This window comes from Poecilia mexicana, unplaced genomic scaffold, assembly GCF_051168715.1.
Source record: "Poecilia mexicana isolate PSO_F unplaced genomic scaffold, ASM5116871v1 scaffold_5, whole genome shotgun sequence".
NCBI classification, from domain to species: Eukaryota; Metazoa; Chordata; class Actinopteri; order Cyprinodontiformes; family Poeciliidae; genus Poecilia; species Poecilia mexicana.
Window position 1 is genome coordinate 8237336 of NW_028263374.1, and position 21088 is coordinate 8258423.

Genomic DNA, 21088 nt, shown 5'->3' on the forward strand with positions numbered 1-21088 from the left:
GCCAGAACAAGAAAAGTAGGGGGTTTATTTTTAAATGAAATGTCTCATTTCACTGAGACAAAAAAAAAAATAACTGGGCCCGGATTTTTTTTTATTTATTTATTTATTTTATCTTAATAAAATGGACCAGTCAAAGATTTCTGAATTGTACTATTTTACCTAAAAGCAAGCTCTGAGACTCAAAACTCTGTATTATTATTATTATTATTATTACTTTTTTTTCATTAAAGAGGCATAGTGGAGGAGGACAACACAGGATGCATAATAGTTGTTACTTTATATAACTGTCCTCCACAGGGTACAAATTTTAAATGTCCATCACTTATTCTAAACATGACAAAACCGTGCTAAATCTGCTGACATTCCCTCAGTGATTTTGATTTGCAACTATACATTTCCAGTTTGCCACCAGTCATGTAGAGACACAGCAGAGGAGCAGAAGAAGATAGTCGGATTAGACCAGCTTTCAGACATGGTAGTGGCAGCATCATGCTTTGGAATTTGTGTAGCAGAAAGAAAGAAGTAAGGAAAGGTCTGAACTCTTTGGAGCCTGTTGCACTGGGCATCGATTGGTCTCCTTCAGCAGTCTTTCAAGTTATATGTAGACAGTTTAATTTCCAAGGATTTTATATTTCAAGCAGTATGTGTTAAGATTAAAATCGGTCTGAGCCTTTATATGTCAACGGTTTGGCCGATGCGAGCTTTAATGTCCCTGAAGCTGCTGGTCTGATCTGTGTGGATTATTTTTATCCTCATTTGAATGAAAACCTGTAAAGGAGCCACTGCTTATCCTGTTACAAATTGATCTACAATCATGTATTATTAAATATAATATAATTAGTCGAAATAAAGAGCTAAGAAATAAGAGTGCATCACCAAATGGTTGACTTTCTATTACTTCCTGTAGAGCAGCGTGCTTATCTGTCCAACATCTGACGCTCTCTGCAGATTGGGGCCCTGGAAAACCTCTTCCTGTTCAAACACGGCAGCCACCCTCGCAGAATGAGACGCAGCGCGGAGCACATCACCAGGCAGCTCTCGGAGGATGACCGGGTGGGTTTTTAAGTCTCGGGGTCGTTCTGTGCCCCTCGCGGGCGCGCTGGAGCTCTCTCGTCTTCAGAGACCTCAGAGAAATCAAACCTCTCCGTTTGTCGGCGCAGGTGCTGTGGGCAGAGCAGCAGTACGAGAAGCGCAGAAGCAAGCGGGCGGCCCTGAGGGAATGCAGGGACTGCTCAGTGGACAAACTTTTTGACGACCCCATGTGGAACCAGCAGTGGTACCTGGTGAGTTGTCGTTTGTTTTCAGGGCGTTCGAAAGGCCCAGTTGAGCACGTTCGGTTTTATGTCAGAGGTGACTTTTAGTCTGAAAGTCGGTGGCTCAACTCCAGCATCCTCTGAGCTGCATCGGTGTGTGGATGTTGCACATTTGTGATTGAGGCTCAAGCGTGAAAAGTGTTGTGAGTGGTCATTTACTTCCTGGTCACATGTTGTGTACTTTGGGTCGGTTCGCCTGCAGATTGTCTGCTCTCCTCGGAGACCTGCATGCATTTTAAAGCCCTGCGAGAGCTGGACGGATCCACGCTCTCGCCGCTTTGTCCCGTAGCCTTTCGAGTGGAGATTAATGGGAACACCTCTGCGTTTTTCACACGTAAAGCATCAGCTGGCTTGTGTGAATTAATCCAAGTGTCGTGATGGAGAGAATAAACAGTGAATATGCTGCATATGCACACATACGGACATGAGATGACAATATGGAGGGACAAAAAAAAACAAAGCATTCTGTCAGGCAGTTCCAGCCAAAAGAGCTATTTGCTTAATTGGTCACACGGTCCCTTGTGAAGATGAGAGGGTTTGGAGAGGCCGTAATCCTGTCGGATGGGGCAGGCCAGAGCACAACGCATTAAATCCTAATTTGTACCACGACGGGATGTTTCAGCTGTCTGAGGGCATGTAGTTAGACAAAAGATTACAATCAAAGCCTCCTTTCTCATACATTCCCACCTTCTTTTCACCCCTGAGCTTTTATGATTTCTTTTATGACAGCTAGTTGTTTTCTATTGTATTTCATTTGGGGTAAACAGTTAAATTAGGCTTAAGTGCAAAAACATACAGCACTTTATTGTCAGTTATTTGTCTTGAAAACTATCCTTTTCCTTCCGCTTCAAAGTGCTGCACTATTTCACGTTGATCTGTCACGTAAAATCCCACAAAGTGCAAAGTTCACGCTTGATTTTTTTAAAATATTTAAATACAAACATTTGAAAAAGTGTTGCATGCGTTTGTGTTCACCTCTTGAAACTTAGTGTGGCTGAACGAAGTGACCGCGAACTTCAGCTTTCAGGTTTTATTCTCGATTGGACTTAGATCTGGACTTTGACTGGGCCATTCCAACAGATGAACGTGTTCTGTTCTTAACCAGTGGTGTTCGGTCTAATGTACCTGAATAACACACATGACTCAATGCAAAGCGTCCGCTAAACTTGATCACTTACTAAGGAGGCTTTTCATCCGTTTGACTGGAGTGTGTTAGAGCAGAGATGCATTTGAAAGTTGCATGTAAAGTCGGTGGACTGATCTAAACCACACAATAAGCAGTTAATCAGTGAATTGCAGGATAAATTAAAATTAGATTTATAATTTCCCGTCCCGATGGTTCATATTTTTTGAAGATTATTTTGTTTGCAGCTGCGTCCAAATCCATTTTATTTATGGTTTCATTTTTTTTCCCTGTTTCATTTATTGTTTTTGGTTGCTACGTTTTATTTTGGAAACTGAAGACATCTTCCTGTTCCGGTGTTGAGTCTTCTGTACAAAATGAAAGTTTATTGGTCAGTGAGAGGGCATTAATATGCCATTATCAATACGTCACTTGAAAATCATCTCAACAACAGCAATATTATCATTTACCACAGTAATTACTGGGACAGTTTATTGTCCAGTATAAGATTGTTATTGAGCCAAGTCTTTCTGATGACAAAACATTTTGAAAACAAATCATTTTAAAGTAAAGCAAAATGCCTTGGAAAAAAGAACTTAAAGTTATTAATTTCCATGAATATTTTATCCTCTGAGCTACTTTTCTGGGAATAAAGTGGCAAACGGAGGCAGAGGAGGAGCGTGTTCACCATCAGCTGTTAAGCTACAGGGAACAGATGTGCTCTGTTATTGACCGGATCACCTCACATGACCTGGATTAACAGGTCAATCAGGTGAGACCGATCAGTTACCAAAGAGAGCAAATCCTTATTTTTGCCATTTTCGGGGCTTAAACGTCGTCGAATTCTTTCCACAAATTGGACTCTTCTTTTCATTAGATGTGTGGACGTCTGAGAGACAGATCCGTTCTCTGGGCCTCGACTCTTTTTTGCACCTGCACTAACAGAACATGAGTCATGCTCGGGGCGACCGAGAAGGCAAATTGAGATGAATCAGCTTTGCCGACGAGGGATGATGACACTAATGGGATCGGCCTCAAATCGGCGCTTTTTGTATTTCCACATCAAGCCGTGTCTGTGTCACCGGGAGGACCGGGTTACGGCTGGAAGCAAGAAAAACGACAACAAAAACCCCGGCAGTAGATTGAACAGAGGCATCCCTCTGTTTTTAACATGGTGGCATAAGGCGTTTCCTTACAGAGGAAGGATAACGAAGGAAAATGATTAGATAACACACAGACTGAGAGGTCATAAAAGACCGCAGTGACAGCGATACTGGAGTCAGGGTGGAGCTCTGTGATCAGAGGTGGAGAGCTGCAGCGGGGAGCGAGAGATGAAGTGTCTTTATCTGCTATGAGTGGGTGACTGCATGAGTCTAATTAGGGGCTGACTCATATGTGTGGCCTGAAATTCCTCCCTCATGCACGGCTGCGAGGTCGTCGGTCTGTGTTAATAGTGCATCTCTTTGTGCATTTGTTGTTAACGTCATACAGTCTGCTTTAAAACGAATCGTCCACAGCTGGAACGGATTCTTGTCCTGAGTGAAAGAGCTGCGATAGGTGAGAGGAGGAGGGGGAGAGAAAAAGCAGGGAATCAACGCAGAGGCCGATGCATCGCAGGGATGACTCATATCTGGGGAGGCGTTCTGCTGCACAACGCACAAAGTGCAGAGATCTTTTTTTTTTTTTTTTTTTTTAGTCTGAGCTTCTACCAGCTCTGAACCACAAATCTTCTCAAAGCGGGAAAAAGGGAACGCCATCTCTCAGTCATCCTCGATTATATTCATGGAATCACTAAACATGAGCAGAGCCCCTCCTCCCCCCGTTGCCCCACTGATCCATGCGTGAGTTTTGAGCGTGAAGGTGTTGCATTGAAAAACACAAAAGGCTCGATTATTTTGACCTTCCAGTCACACTCTTCCCTGTGAGTGGTTGTGCAGCAGCAGGAGTGGATTCAAACTCCTACAAAGAAAAAAGCCCGACAAGCCCAGTGATGAATGTCCATAAAGGTCAGCGGACTCGGCGGGGCGGAGGGAGGAGAAGTTCAGCTGACGCTCATTAAGATAATTCCTGAAAAGTCTTGTTCAGGTGAAGCGGTCAGCGAGAGATAACAAGGTTTTTTTTTTTTCTAATTATAATTATTTATTAAGTTTTTTTTGTTGTTGTTTTTTTTCTTCTGTCCTCCACATCCAGCAAGACACGCGGTCGTCGTCCTCGCTGCCGAAGCTGGACCTGCACGTGATCCCCGTCTGGCAGAAGGGCATCACGGGAAAGGGAGTGGTCATCACCGTCCTCGACGACGGGCTGGAGTGGAACCACACAGACATCTATGCCAACTACGTAAGACACCGTTTCCATGGAGACAGCCTCCGTCGTCTGGGCCTGCCGTCGCCATGGCGACGCGCGCCGGCGACACCTCGCTGATGAGCGCGCTGATGCCTGTCAGCTCAGGGGCCTCGAGGTTTTTGAATTCGTAACTGCTGAGTTTAAAACGCATTTCTTTGGGTTTTTTTTTTTTTTTTTTTTTGCATCTGCGAGGCCTCTCTGGCTCTATTATTTAATTATTTCATAAAAAAATATTCCAATCAATGGTGTGATGAAAGCAGCGCATTCAGGAGCCGTGCACACAGCAAAAGAAAAGCAACGAAAAGCAGAGAGCAAAGATGAGGAATGATGTATGACAACAGCTCCTAATGCAATTAGGCTAATGCCTATTAATCCAGAGATCAAAAACACAGGATGCTTATTCATAATAATCAGGGCAAATTGTCAGCATTCGTTTGCATAATTTATAAGCAGTAAAATGACAGTCGCAGGCATCTGATTTCATTGGATATGGAAGCTGTTACTGTGAACCAGAGGCAACAGGATGACAGTGAAGCTCTTTATTTCATTGTTTTGTAAGACTGACAAACAGGAAACGAGCAGGTTGAGGAAGACCGCGGCAGCCTGTCAGTCTGTGACAAAACTGTCTGTCAAAACAATTACAGAATTATAATATTCTGCATCAGATTCTTCTTTGTATGAAAAAATTCACCCTGTACCCTTTTATTTATTTATTTATTTATTTTTAAGGATCCTGCAGCCAGCTACGATTTCAACGACAATGATCCGGATCCTTTCCCCAGATACGACTCCACCAACGAAAACAAGTAAGTCCAGATTAACCAGTCTGAACCGAAATGTGCTGTACAAGTTAAATTTGTTATGATTTTTTTTATTACTTATTTATTTGGGTAAATCTTCCATAAAGAGACTATTTACAGAAGATATAGTTGATTTAGGTATTTATTTATTTATTTATTTATTTATTTATTCGGTAAAAATCGAACCTTTCTTAGAGGAAATTAAGATATTTGTGGTTCACTCTTTTCCTCTGAGGCATGGCACTCGGTGTGCAGGGGAGATTGCAATGCAGGCTGACAACAACAAATGTGGCGTCGGAGTGGCGTACAACTCCAAGGTCGGAGGTGAGAGCTTTTGATTTGGGCTAAATGTGAACATATCCATTCAGCTTCACCACCTCATAACACTGCGTGTGTTTTGCCTCATGTTTTTCTTTGTTTTTAGAAGCGGCAGTTTTGAAATTAAAGACGTAACTCGAGTATTTTAGATTTTGTCTCACCTTTGACTTCCTCTGAACTCTCAACTTGACCCTGATCGTCCAAACCTTTTCCTTCACGCCACATGGCTGCTTTTATGTCGTTTTTCCTTCAGATAATGTTGCAGCCGAAAAAGTGTGTGAACCTTTAATATTTCTCTCTTAATATTTACCCTCAGGAATTCGCATGCTGGACGGGATTGTGACGGACGCCATCGAGGCGAGCTCCATTGGGTTCAACCCCAACCATGTGGACATCTACAGCGCCAGCTGGGGGCCCAACGACGACGGCAAGACCGTGGAGGGTCCTGGCCGCCTGGCCCAGAAAGCATTTGAATACGGTATTCAGCAGGTACAGAAAACGTAACACAAATACCATTTTGTACTAGAAAAGTGTACATGTACCCTCAAACCCGCTGACATTTTTTGACATTGCTACATCATTACTTTTACCTGTAACAGTACCAAAGTTTTGGTCTAGAATTGACTCAGGGGTAATGAATACAAATGCATGTAAGACTTTTTTTCTTTTTCTTTTTTTTTGAAAAAAATCTTTGCTTCAGAATTTGGCGTTACTTTGTGCAAATAATTCCCCAAATCACTCTGATATTTGTCGATGTAACATGTCAAAACGGTTACAAATTCAGGGAGTATGAATACTTCTGCAAACTGCGGCATATATAGCTCGTGGGGTTTGCTAACAGGAGCAATTACATGCAGCAGCGGTGAGAGTCAAATGGATCAGGATCTTATAGGTATTTTTCTTGAACCTTTATAAAAGAACCAGAGACAACGTATATGAATTTTATGACCAAGCTTTTGCAAAAGGAGAAGACTCAGTAAACTGCTCCTCCGAGCCGTTCACTGAGCGTCCTAAAGACCCTTGGTTACAACTTGTCTTTTATTATTAAGCAAAAAGAGGGAGGATAGGTAAGGAAGACAGCAGAGACAAAATATTACTGCACACAGGCAGTTTCTACGGTAGGGAGTATTCCGGTTGATAAGGAGGCACCTGTGGAAACATAATTTAAGGTCTGGGAAACACAGAGTTAACTGTTTCACATGAAGACAAACAGGCAGATGTGGCCTCCAGAATAATCTATAGACTGAATGTTGATTAACTATTAATTAACATTAGACTGAATATGAACTAAAGTAATAACAAAATGATAATACCAAAAAATCTCTAACAGGATCAATAGAAACAATGCAGTGAGCTGCTAAGTGTGAAGATTTTAATGACAAAATGTCATCAGCTGTAAACGTGGCACTGATGCTAATTGAACTCTTTCTTAGAACCATCAAACTGCATCCTAAGCTGTCCCTTTTTTAAAAAAAAACTTTCATATAAAATAACAGTTTTAATGCATTGTTTAGGATCATTTTTAGGTTCTAACCTGCAGGAGAATATCTGATTCCGACAACCCAGTATTCTCCTTTCGCTCTCTGTTTGGCCTTGTGTGTAGGGTCGCAATGGGAAAGGCTCCATCTTCGTCTGGGCATCGGGTAACGGAGGTCGCCAGGGCGATAACTGTGACTGCGACGGCTACACAGACAGCATCTTCACCATCTCAATCAGCAGCGCCTCCCAGCAGGGCCTGTCCCCGTGGTACGCCGAGAAGTGCTCCTCCACTCTGGCTACGGCGTACAGCAGCGGAGACTACACCGACCAGAGGATTGTAAGTACAGAGAGAGAGAGAGAGATCATCTACCTCAGGACTTTCTTCATCGAGCCTTCTTCGCTGTTGTTTTTGGCCTTCAGACCAGTGCCGATCTTCACAACGACTGCACTCAGACTCACACTGGAACCTCAGCTTCCGCCCCACTGGCTGCTGGGATTTTTGCCCTCGCCCTGGAACAAAAGTACGAGACTCTGCAAGTCACTTAGCAAATCAAAGCTTTGTTTTGTACGTCCCAATAAAACGCTCACTGGTCTGCTTGTGTTTGCTGCCTCAGTCCGGATCTCACGTGGAGAGACCTGCAGCACATTGTGGTGTGGACCTCGGAGTTCGATCCGTTGGCCAACAACCCGGGCTGGAAGAGGAACGGAGCAGGCCTGATGGTGAACAGCCGCTTCGGATTCGGCCTTCTCAACGCCAAAGCGCTGGTGGACCTCGCAGACCCAGCCGTGTGGAGGCACGTGCCGGAGAAGAAGCAGTGCATCGTCAGAGACGACTCTTTCCAGCCGAGGTACAGAGAACATCTTGAGGCAGAGATGATATATTTTTCTGCATGGATCCAGCACAGGAGGGAGCTAGAGTAAGAAGAAAAAAAAAAACTTTATGTTGATTCTTCAGTTTACTGGTGGGTTAGCAGTCTCAGTATCCCCAACACACATGTTCTGATTACCTTGCGTTGCCGCTGTTTAATCCCGAAGATTTGCCTCTCCGTTTCCTCTGCTCTGCTTAGCGGTCTGGACGGCCCCCCTGGCTTCCTGCCAGCTCCAACACATAAATCCTTTCATTCATATCTGGGAGAGACTGGGATTAGTTGCTTTTTGCAAATGAATGACCAAATGCTGCTAAATCTGCAGACGCATATTGTGTGCACTTGTGACTGCCGCTAAACACGTAACATGGCAGCATGCAACGAGTGCAACTAGGACAGTAAGTACACTGATCAGGTGTCAAGACTTGATTAGTGTGGGTATCCTGACTAGTGTGGAGCTATGCAAGATCAAGAGGATGATGAGCAGGTCTGTGAAAATGTTGGGTAAAGTCAATTAAGTCTGAGATAGCAAAAAAAAAAAGCCTTACAGTTCCCAGTTGAAAGAAATTTATTATAATTTAATATTTAGGTGAAAAATAGCAGAATTTTCTTTGTGGGCAATGCAAAGCAAAAAAATAAAAAATAAAGAAAATATATACAAGACTACTATAACAAAGAAGCCTGTAAAAAGATGATTGTTACTCCTCCAAATTTAAACATAATACTGTATGCTTTTAATAATTGTCCTTCTTTAATAATAGAAATGTCTTGAGTCAGGAGCCACGCGACGTCCTTGGGTTTGTGGCGAAGGGCTGTTTACGTCGAAGCTAATCCAATGCGTTCCGCAGGGAGCTGAAGGCGGCGGGAGAGATCACCATAGAGATCCCCACCAAAGCCTGCGAGGGCCAGGAGAACGCCATCGGCTCCCTGGAGCACGTGCAGGTGGAGGCCAGCATCGAATACACCCGGAGAGGAGACCTGCACATCACGCTCACCTCCCCCGCAGGTCAGAGACGTGCACGCATATGAACACGAGGGTGTGTGGCAAAACAATAAACCCCGATGTAGTCGTAAACAGTCCGTTCCTTTGGGTGTCGCCTCAGGCACAACCACTGTGCTTCTGGCCGAGAGAGAAAGAGACACGTCATCCAACGGCTTCAAGAACTGGGACTTTATGTCGGTACACACGTGGGGAGAAAACCCCGCTGGCACTTGGACACTGAAGATCACAGATACTGTGAGGTTTTTTTTTATTTATTTATTTTACAAATCAGTACATAAATATTGCTTGTTTTGTAGATTTATTGAGTGTCTCCTATTGCTTTTTAAGCCACTCTCATTCCTTTATGCAGTCGGGGCGAATGGAGAACAAGGGGCGGATCTTGAACTGGAAGCTGATACTCCACGGAACATCGGAAAAGCCGGAACACATGAAGAAACCTCGAGTCTACATTCCTTACAACGCCGTTCAGAACGACCGGCGTGGCGTGGAGCACATGGATGACATGATGGAGGTGAGCCTTGAGCTTTTGTACGTCGTCACACAGCCAAAAGCTCTGAGGCGTTTTCATTGGGATTTGAGTGGAAGTACTTTTTGCTGCAATTTCAGCGTTAGGACTTTAGTAATACGTCTTGGACGTCCAGAGAGTTTTTGTTTTACTCCCAATCTTCTTTGCAAATTCAGCCACAGTTAGACTCGCTGGAGAGCAGCTGCATGTAAAACATTCATTTCCAAGATTCCTCGTTAGATTTAGGTCAGTATAATGACTGCTCCATTCAAACTGCTTTAACTAAACTGGTGAATCTTAGCTCGTGCTGTACACTTAGGATTCCTACTCTTATAGATTTTCTTCAAGGCTTTTAAAAACCTTCCGGAAAATATTCACCACCTTCACTTTCTTCACCTTTTTTCATGTAGCAGCCTTTTTCCAAATTGTGTTAAAATAGCTTCTAAATTTTACACAGAAGTACTCAACTACGACAAAAATGACAAAAATTTGTAGAGATATATGTAAAATCACATTTATGTAAATAATGTCTGTTTATACATTTACACAGAGAGGGTTTTGGTATGTGTAGCCTGACAAATGGCAGCGTGGGTATTTTCAAGGCTGGATTCGAGAAAGATCAGATGCAAAACTCGGCGGCGGGCTCAAAACTCACTGGTCCTGGTGCCGTCTCAGATTAAGACTCATTTCTCGGCTTCTCTGTCCAATCCTTCAAGATGAGACAAATTTTTTTTCACATCAGTTCTGCCAGAGCCAAATGAAACACAACCCAATCCGCACGCACATCCTGAGGATTATCTCTATCTTTTTTTTTCTTTTTCTTACAATCTGCGTCATGACCAAAAGCCGTGTCTTCTTTGTGTGTTGTTGGTGACACAGGAGCCCACGCAGCCCCACCCCCGTCAGAACGCCGAGGCTGCAGAACCCTCTCCTTCGGTCTCAGAGAAGGAGCCCAAAAGCACCTCAGGCGGCGGCTCCCCACGGCCCCCTTCCCTGGCCCTGCTACGTCTCCTTCAGACAGCTTTCAACAAACAGGTCTCCGCGCCGCAGCTTCCCCAGGCCGCAGCGAGGCCCCTCTCTGCCCGGAGGAAGCAGCAGCAAAGCCGGGGTTTTCTCCCTCTTCCTACGAAACTCCCAGCACATAAGCTGTACCAGGCTCTGGACTTGATCAACAAGTTTAGCGGCCCGGGTGACAGCCTCTACAGTGACTACAGCGACAGCTTCTACAGCATCAAGCCGTACAAGCACAGAAACGACCGGCTGCTGCAGGCCCTGTTCGAAATGCTGGACGACGAGTAGAAACCGGGGAGAAGGCGCGAGACGCAGGGGGAGAGGAGAGGAGAGGAGAGGAGAGGAGAGGAGAGGAGAGGAGAGGAGAGGAGAGGAGAGGAGAGGAGAGGAGAGGAGAGGAGAGGAGAGGAGAGGAGAGGAGAGGAGAGGAGAGGAGAGGAGAGGAGAGGAGAGGAGAGGAGAGGAGAGGAGAGGAGAGGAGAGGAGAGGAGAGGAGAGGAGAGGAGAGGAGAGGAGAGGGGTTGGGTTGGGTTGGGTTGGGTTGGGTTGGGAGCGGAGGAACAAGACAAGGAAATGAAAGAAGGCAGACAGATGGGAAACGTTGAGATGAAAACTACCCAAAATGCTGCATTTCTGATTATCTACTTCTAATCCATAACTGTCTGTAGATCTGTTCTTTCATTCAGTCCTTTAGAGCAGTAAACTCTTTATTTCCGATACGGACTTGTTTGGAGCCTGTGTGCTGTAGAGTGTCTCCTCATGTGGGGCATCTAAATGCATTTAACCAGAAAACAAAAGGGATGTAGGACGTTTCGGTGGCCTTGGCTCTCTTCTCTTTACTGCCTGCTCAAGCATGCCACCGTTAAAGTATAAGTTTTGCAGTAGTATCTATTTCTATATTGTCATCCGGAAACAATGATTGTAATATGGTTTAAAATCCCTTTTAAGCAAACCCCGTCTATATGTAGTTATTCCTGATGCTCTGAGCTGCTGTAATAACTTTTTTCTTTACCTCTGAGTAAAAGTTTATTCTATAAAGCTGAAAGGACGTCGGATAAATCTGAAAAATTACAGAAACAAATTTGAAAAATACCAAATTGATAATCTCTTTAGATTATTTTGAAAATGTTGGCTTTCGATCTGTTCTCAGGGTGTCAACAAAGCAACACGATAATAGCTTTATTTTATATACACTTACAAGTATTACGAGAAATATATGTTATTCAGAAAAATTATTCGCTGTATAATTAAGCAAATAAAAATGTTTTAACTTGCAGATCATTAAGGATAAACAAATTTTAAAAATAAGTAAAAAAAATTTGGTTAATTTAAAACAATCACAAAAAAGCTAAGCAAATACCCCAGCAATTTATTTTTATTTTTTTTATGAGTGCAATGCTGCATTAAAGAAATTATTTTTCTATAGATGATTTAAACCTGTGAAATAAGTTTAATAGGACACCAGAACCTTTTAAAAATGTATTTCTTTGTGGTTCAGGTCACACAGTCTGTGGCTGCAAAGTCTGTACAGTTATAAATACGTATAACTACAAACACTGCCAAAAATGTTGCTGTCGAAAAGCTTCGCAAAAGGAAAGAAAAAAAAAAATCATTTTCCAGCATATGTACCAGCGGAACCAAAAAAAAAAAAAGAAAAAAAACTTCACTTGGCCCAAACTTCTGTAGATTAGGGGCTGAATCCTGCAGCATCGAAGCACATTCATGTTTGAACGCCTTAATTTCTGCTATGATTACTGCTGTGCACATTTAATTTAATGTTGATCAGTTTTGCTGGATTTAGACTTTAGTGTTTGTGACATGAATCCTTCTGGAAGCCGTCGTGGGGAGTCTCTGCTCTCCGCCTCGGAGTCGCCGCCTCAGCAAAGTGACCCATTTGGATAAAAAAAAGCTTTTCACGCTCCAACCTACCTTCCCTTCAGAGCAGCCCGTGCTGCTTTCTTAACTGTTGACGGATTCTTCAGTCAAACGTCGTTTACACAAATTAACGTTATGTTGCCATTTCTGTATGGATGTGTCAAAACAAAAAAAAAAAAAGATTGAAATTTATCGAATAAACTGCAAAGTGACTCCTGGAGTCTGAAGTGATTTTGTCGGGATGCAGAGAGGTTTTTGTTTTTTTAGGGTCTATTACCTGTGACCACAGTAAAAACCTCGTGTGGTTCTGTGAGTGAAAAGGCGATTCAAAGTGCCTATTATTATGTTATGATTATTTGCTATTGTGGCAATTACCTGTTTTTTTTCCTGTCTTTTCATTATTTTTGAGTCCATCATTTTTAGTTTCCTTACAGAAGTTTTTCACAGTAGCTTCCTTGAATTTCATCCCGTTTTTCCTGACAGAGATGCTGTAACTGAGTCGAGTTTGAATGGCAGCCTCGTTCCCACACAGCTCGCCCCTGCTGACAAACTTTCTGTGCACGTACAGCGCACCATTTCCTCCTGCAGCAAAAACAACCACACGACAGCAAGCATTTCCTCTGACTATAACACTGGCCAGTCACTTCGATTAGACCACACAACATGACGTCAAAATGCAAACTTTTGTTCTTGAAAAATTTCCAAATTTCACATCAGAACAGGTTCATCTCTTTGACTGTTCGTGCAGCTTTTGGAAGTGTAGATCAATCAACAAATCAATCAAGTTGATTTGTATACGACGTTTATGCAACAAGGCAGTTCAAAGTGCTTTACATCACAGAAACACAAAAATAAAACAATAAAATTAAATAAAACAACATACAGTAACCAATCGAGAAAACATTACATTGCATTTCGTCAATACTCATGTAATATGTTGGTCAATGTTTCATTTACTGTCCAAAAGCGACTCTAACCAGCCGCGGTTTTTAGCCTTGATTTAAAGGAACTCGTGTTTCAGCTGTTTTGCAGTTTTCTTCAGTTTCAGATTTGTGGTGCGTAAGAAGCTGAATGCTGCTTGTCCATGTTTGGTTTTGGTTCAGTTCTGCAGAACAAGCCAGAACAAGAAAACCTGACACCTTTCCAAAAGACAGACCCCAACAAGGCTGACTAGAGAGACCAAGCTCCATACTTTTACAGTGAACTGGTAATAGCATATTTGCTATGCCTGATGTTGCTCAAAGAAATATTTGTCCTCTCATGTTTTCCATGCAGTCATGTGTCTATTTCCAACTAAATACCTCCACCTTGTGGACAAAACAAATCCAACATCAGTAGTAAGTTTAGCTGTAAATAAAGCAAGTAAAACCCAGACATTTAGTGACTCTCTACTCTGAGCTTCTGCTCCCCAGTGTGGGAAGGAAGCTAAATTGTTTATCTCTGTTGTTTCTTGATTGTGTGTACATTTTCAGCAGTTGCACTTCCCTGGTTTTGTTTCCCTCAACTCCTCCCCACACATCTGGCTGTCTGGATTTTGCTCCTAGAGACAAAGCTGCAGAAAAAAAAAAAAAAAGTAAGAAAAGAAATGTTAAGAGGAATGTGAGAGGGTGGGGTGGGGGGAGAGCTGCTGGAAGGAAAATTCAGTACGTGAAGCAAGAAGAGAGGAAAATAATCTGAAAGCCATGAGGAGCAGAGAGAATCTGAATCTTTGGAAAACCAGTGGCCAAACACTGTGGTTTTAATGACAAACGTTCAGGAAGAGGCTGGCTGAGCTACCCAGAGAAAAATACACACAATGGGCAAAAATAGTTTCCTGCACTGTTAGATTAGATTAGGTTTTGAGAGTTTAAACCAACGACCGATAGCAGTATGGCACTCTTCCCGTTCTGCAAGTCTCCTGCAGGTCAGTACTCTCTCCAGCGGCAATGCGCAGCCTCTTTCTTTGGTCATTTTTTGTTGTTGTTCTCCTAATTCATTTCTCATTGGCAGCTGCGTATGTGTGTCGCATGTGGGTCAAAGTTGCTTTTGTTCAGAAAGATGGGGCTGAAATTCAAACTATTTCCAGAAATTTGTCACGTAAAATGGAAAAAAAAAAAAAAAAAAACTACGGGACTCGCATGCCGTCAAAGATGTTTGACATCTAACTGCCTCATTTGTTTTCTATTTTTTGCCTAAAGTATCACATGAGGTCTTGCAGATTACAGGCTTTTATTCATCTAAATGTTATTCTTTATCGTCTTGTTTTACTTCTTCCAACTCAAAACAGACAACCACAGCAGAAAAACTTTAGGTTTCAAACTACAGCAAAACAACAGCAGTGTGATAAATTAGTTGCCCCCTTACAGATTTCATTTCTTTTATGCTTTTATTTGACCACACTTAAGCACTTTAGAGCATGAAACAAATATGAGTATCAGACAAAAATCACATTATGAAATAAAAAAAAGAAAAAAGTTTTTTTAATGCTTTAATTAATTAAATGGGGGGGGGAAGCAGCTTCTCTGGTGGTGTGGAAAGGGAAGTTCCCTATTAATCCATAACCACAGCTGATTAACATAGGATTAAAAACAATACTTAATGTGTAAAATCAACTTCTTGAGCTTTACATCATGTTCTAATGTTATTCCTTCACCAAAAACATACCTGGTGTGTTGCTTTGATTCTTTCATGCATGTTTGAGAAATCATTTAATCTCCCATGGCAACCATTCAGGATGCCTAAACGTTTGCTCTCTCCAAGCATCGCCTATTTCCACAAAGCTCCGCCATGCATCAACTCGACCCCACTCAACTCCTACAGACTAGCAGCAGCAGCAGCAGCAATTATCAAACATGGTGGAACTGAACACCTGCTGAGCTCATCAAACTAACTACTCTGCAGTCCAACTCTCATAATAATGGTTGCAGGCAGCATAATGGAGGAGCATTGTTGTGATGACGTGTTGAAAGGGGAACATCAGAAGGAGCAGGAGCTTCTTAAAGACAATTTCAAGATGTCAAATTGTGAAGTCAAATTGTTTTTGAGTTATGTTTGATAAATTCAGGATTTCTATAGCAACTGAAGGTAACATAGTCACTTGATTATGCTATGAGATGACACTATGTGCCTGGAAAATACCGACCCTGTAACCAGAACCTGAAGTTGACTAAAATATCTAAAAATAAAAAATAAAACATTCTGTCCCAATTTCAAGAAATTCAAGAACAGATCAGAAAGAAAGTCTACAGAAAATCTTGAAGGAGAAGGTCAGGCCATGAGTTTGTGGTCTCAAACTCAACCGTCCTTTGGTAGCAAGTCCACCTCTGGATGGATCAAAATAAATGTACCTTTAGGAGTGGCCTCATCCAAGTCTGACGTTGAAATAAATTCAGATGCTGTAGCTTGACCTTAAACAGGCTGTTCATGTTTAAAACCCCTCAGTGTGAGTGGATCAATCCAATCCTGCAAAGAGGAGTGGAACGACGTTTCTTCACAGGGATGTAAAATTCTTGTGCAGATTAAAACTGCGTCTCTATGTTTGCCCGGGTTATCTTTGTCTTCATTTTTAAAGTGTTGGTTGAACTGAAACATTTAACTTGCATGAAAACAGCAAAACACGGAAGAAATCTCAAAAAGGATGGGGAAAAAACAAACATCACTGCGTTAGAGTGGATGAGGAGAAGTTGCCACTGTTTCACTGTGTGTTTGTCGTCATGCAGGCCCAGTCAGAATGAACAGAATACAGCTCCTCCTGTGCTGTTTTCTACTGTCTCTTATCATATGTAAGTATGCAGAGCAATATGTTCTATCACTTTGTATCAGGACAATGCATGCACACAGAAAAATGTGCCGAACTGACCTACTTTGACCTCAGATGAGTTGTGGGCCAACCAAATATTTATAACTGTTGCTTCTGATCTTTTTTTTTTTTTTTTTATAAAGGTAATTTCTGTATTTTTTTCTACATTTCCAGCAGAGTTTTAAACATATCTGTCTCAGTGTTGACTTTAGGTATCAGTTAAATATTAATAGGCGTCATTACTTTCCATATCCAAGTACAGTATGGTTTTTGTTCTTAAATAACTTTCTGTCTCTCTAGACTTCTTTAATGGACGTAAAGCTGCTGCCAGTTTGGAGTCAGCCCATCCTTTGTCTCAGGTGTTGGGAATGAAGGATGGGATGATACTGAAAGACATGTCTTCAATGAAGACAGTGGACTCAAAAACTCCACAGGAGACATCATGGGGAGCCCCTATGGTTTGGGGTGACAGCCACAATTCGGTGTGGCGCAGGGCGAAACTCTCAGAACGAGGAATTCGCGTAGGCCTGTTGGCCCTTGTGGTCGGAACTTACGCCCGGTTTGTCCGTCATTTCCTCTACTCAGCCGAAAACCACTTTCTCCCTGGTCAGATGGTCACGTATTACATTCTTACAGACAACCCCCGCACTCTGGATCCTCCAGTCGAGCTGGGCCCTGGACGGCAGATGAAGGTGCTTCCGGCTGCGGAGCTGCCTGGCTGGGACAGGTTGGCTTACCGTCGCATGGTGCTGTTCGCCGAAGCCCTCTGGGGCTCCATTGGCAAAGAGGTCAACTACATCTTCTGCGTTGACGTTGACCAGGAGTTTGTGGGCCCAGTGGGGGAAGAAATCCTTGGGGATCTGGTGGCTACGCTACACCCAGAGTTCTTTGAAATGCCACGAAACAATTTCCCTTACGAAGACCAAGAAGAGTCATCCGCTTGCGTGGAGGAGGACGAGGGAGACTACTACTACACATCAGAGTTTTATGGCGGGGTGGTTTCTCAAATGCGCAGGCTTCTTCGGGAGTGTTCTTTGCTTATACTTCAGGACGAGGCGAACAAAGTGATGGCCAAAGGCCTGGAGGAGAGCTACTTAAACCGCTACCTGATCGACCACAGGCCCACATGTGTACTCTCGCCAGAGTACAGCTGGTGGGATTCACCCCTTACCGCCCATGTGCCTAAAAAGAGGCTGATCTCATTGGGAAGGCAGTGTGAGGCTTATGATATAGAGAAGAGAGAGCTACAGAGGTGCTGAAATTTTAAGAAAGGAAGGACAAGAGAGTTCTGCAATTACACTCATTTATGTACGCAGTGGTGTGCAAAGTATTCATGACTTTTGCAAGTTTTCAAATCAAAACAAACCCCAGTGTGTTTTATTGATCCCCATGGGGGAATTGCGAAGAGGTTTGATCTAAACCATCATCCATCATCTTTGACAAGCTACCTTTTCTCTCATAAAGAAAAGCATCCCCACACCATAATTCTGCCTCCACCATGTTTCAGTGGTGGATCCAAGCTGCACTCCAATGTTAGTTATCCATTACACGTGGTGTTTTGCACCCTTTTCCGGGTAACTTTTCCCGGCACAGTTGGTGACAAACTGCAAATGGGATTACTTCAGCACTCAAGACTTCGTCTTGCCTCTCTTCCACGAAGGAGTAGATAACTAACAGTTGTCCTGTCAACAGACACTCCTGCCTAAGCTGTTAATCTGCACAGTCTCCACGGCTGCTTCTCCTATTGATGCTGTCAGGCGTATCAGTTAGAAATCTCCTAAACTTTATCACTGACCTGTCTTTTGTTTTCCTTGGTCTTCGTGATGCTATTTACTCACTGGTTTATCACCAAGGTCTTCACCAAACAGCTGGACTTATACTGAAATTAAATTACGTTACGTTTGTGGTTGTAATTTGAGCTAAAATGTGAATGACGAAAAAAGAAAACATCAGTACTTTTGCAAGGCACTGTATCTCATGCCTTTTCATGAAGGTGGAATACGTGGCGTCTCACAAGATAACTGATAAAAATCAATGTAATGAGAATGCAAATATTAATAAAATCTCCATAAAAGATTCTGGTTTTTTTTTGTTTTTTTTTTATGGTCTGTTTTGTGAGATAACAAATGGCGCAAGCAGTCGTGCACAAGCTAGCTGCACAAACCTGCACCTTTGCATGCACACTCTCTCTTCCCCCAGCAGACAAAGAGAAGCTGACCTGTCTCTGTAAACAAAGCACTGTCCTCTCCATTAATGTCAGCCTCAGAGATACTGCTCCAGTGGCTTTGTGGTCGGCAGTGATAAGAGGCAACAGTAAGTGCACACTTTCCCCGCAGTGGCCAATCATTAACTGAAAGAGCCGCTGTCCCAAGGTCTTTAAAGACCAGGTGGGTGAAAATAGACTCAAATTGGGAGTTGTTTTTCCATGTTTTCCACGTGGAAAAAATTTGGGGTTTTGACAAGAATCTGTGCAACATGTACAGAATATTATGCATATCGTCTGTTTTTATATACACATATAAAAGCTGTACTTGACTAACTTGGTTGTGTATGCTGTTGTCTTCCTCCCTCCCTCTCGCCCGCAAACACAAACATGCTCCCACGTTCACACATAGACCTCGCTGTCTTGTGTGCAGTGTGTGTGTTTTCTTTTATTGGGTGGGTTAAACAGGAGCAGATGTTTTCTTCTCACTGCCAACAGAATCTGTCCTTAGGGCCAGATCGCCACGTGGAGTGGAGTCGGAGGTGAACTTCAAACAGCTCTGAGCTTCACATGGAAAAGTCGTTTTTTTCCAAAGTTTTTGGATTTGACAGAGCAATGAATAAAAGCTCTCTGGATGGTCAACGTCAATTTTATATTTCTCACATAGCAAGTAGTGCTTTCATTGATTTTTTTATCATCTGGTTTTCATTAATGTGATCGTTATTAAACTGGAATATTTTTCTGCCCTTTTAATGTCATGCTATTTTTAATCCAGAGAAGATTATTGTATTAGGTAATACTTTATTTGAAGGGGGTTGAATAAGACTGACATGACACTTTCATAAACATGACATATCACATGTCATGAACATGAATAAGCCTTCATGAATATTTATGACTGTTGTCATAAAGCATCATTCGGTAAATTATGACACTTTTAATACAAAGTTGACATTATTCAAAATGTTTGTTATGACAACTTGACATTAACCAGGAAATAATTACTGTTTAAACTTTACCTTTAATAACATAAAGTTACCTAATTTTTAAAGTGCAATCAGTAATAATTTTATAACAAATTTATATCAGTAATGATTTCTTGGTTAATGTCAAGTTGTCATAACAAAGACATTTTGAATAATGTCAACTTTGTATTAAAAGTGTCATAATTTACCGAATGACGTTTATGACAACAGTCATAAATATTCATGAAGGCTTATTCATGTTCATGACAGGTGTTATGTCATGTTTATGACAGTGTCAAGACAGTCTTATTCACTCCCCTTCAAATAAAGTGTTACCTTGTATTATTTTCTTTAGCAAAGTTTTATCTTGGAGATGGGGGCTTTTCGTCAAAGAGAAATCATTTTCTTTCACTGTAGCTTTGTTTCTCCCTGGTATTATTTATCTGATGTACCTCACAGGTGCATCAAATGAAGCATTTAAAATTTGTATGTATAATTTTGAAAGAAATTTCACTTTAAAGTAAAATTTAAAAAAAAAAACTGTAGAGTGGTATTCTAAATACATTGTATCTAAATTAAGCATATTTTTGTTTGTCCATCAATTTTGCTGAATAATTGTCATTTTTGTCAACTCTGTATACATACCATGTTTTCAATCTATGACTGAATAATTAGACAAACCCAGTACAACAGAGCCGTACCTCAGAAGGTCCTAGTAATGAAACATCTTATAAACTTCTAAATATAAAAAGCTTTTTTTTTTTAAAAAAAAAAAAAAAAGGTTTTCTTATTGATTTATGAAGGTTAGTTTCTTTCCATAAGCGATGAATGACTCATTTTATCTCCTTGTTAACTTATGTTTTATAATTTGCACAGTTTTACTGTTACAAATAACTTTGACATTTAACTCACTGGAATACTTTAACTCTATATGTTCAGTTTAGCCAAACTTCCCTGCTGAGTTTAAAGATTTATTGGTTCAGTCCTTTGTATGTGTTTTACTGGTAGTAAAATAACAGATTACTGACATCAGCATAACCCAGAGCAGGAAACAGCAAACTGGGCACATGTAGGTGAGAGGACATTTTTTGTGAAAATTTCTGCCAATCATTGTGGCACTGAATGAGAATATAATGTGGAAAAAATGGTAAGAAAAAAAAAAGGGACAGAAAAATGATCCAGAGAGTGTAAAATTGTGTTGTACACCACTTATAAATATTATATACTTGCCACTTGATGGTTCATGAGATTTTTCCATCTCCATGTTTCACAACTGGTATGAAGTCTCAAAATCCTATGCTTGGTTTAGACCAAACATGTCCAAATAATTCAATGCTAGACTTATTTGTTGCTAGAACATAACTCCAGAATTCCTGATCTTTGTCTGATTTAAGGATTTTTAGAGGCTTCTTCCTGGAAGCGGTCATCTTCCAGATTGGACCTGCTTGGATGACCAGACCTACACATGTCAGCAGCTGTTCTGGATGTTCCTCATTTGTAAAGAAA

At 41.8% G+C, this 21088-nt stretch overlaps 2 protein-coding genes across 2 annotated transcripts in view; both read left to right on the top strand.

The window, feature by feature from the left end:
• Positions 1 to 11104, top strand: part of pcsk1 (proprotein convertase subtilisin/kexin type 1) — an 11732-nt gene extending 628 nt beyond the window's left edge. Inside the window, 13 exon segments of the mRNA XM_088005464.1 lie at positions 949 to 1053; positions 1161 to 1283; positions 4627 to 4773; positions 5509 to 5585; positions 5815 to 5903; positions 6214 to 6386; positions 7501 to 7774; positions 7777 to 7897; positions 7991 to 8224; positions 9091 to 9248; positions 9346 to 9479; positions 9595 to 9756; positions 10597 to 11104. Coding sequence (XP_087861590.1) covers positions 949 to 1053; positions 1161 to 1283; positions 4627 to 4773; positions 5509 to 5585; positions 5815 to 5903; positions 6214 to 6386; positions 7501 to 7774; positions 7777 to 7897; positions 7991 to 8224; positions 9091 to 9248; positions 9346 to 9479; positions 9595 to 9756; positions 10597 to 11049 — 2250 coding nt within the window. The 3' untranslated portion in view covers positions 11050 to 11104.
• A 2455-nt stretch (positions 11105 to 13559) lies between these two features.
• Positions 13560 to 18490, top strand: LOC106927187 (globoside alpha-1,3-N-acetylgalactosaminyltransferase 1-like). The gene is made up of 3 exons (XM_015002553.2): positions 13560 to 14539; positions 16335 to 16397; positions 16715 to 18490. Exons 1-3 carry the CDS (start codon positions 14506 to 14508, stop codon positions 17671 to 17673), a joined length of 1056 nt encoding a protein of 351 aa, XP_014858039.1. The 5' UTR covers positions 13560 to 14505; the 3' UTR covers positions 17674 to 18490.
• Positions 18491 to 21088: the final 2598 nt, after the last annotated feature.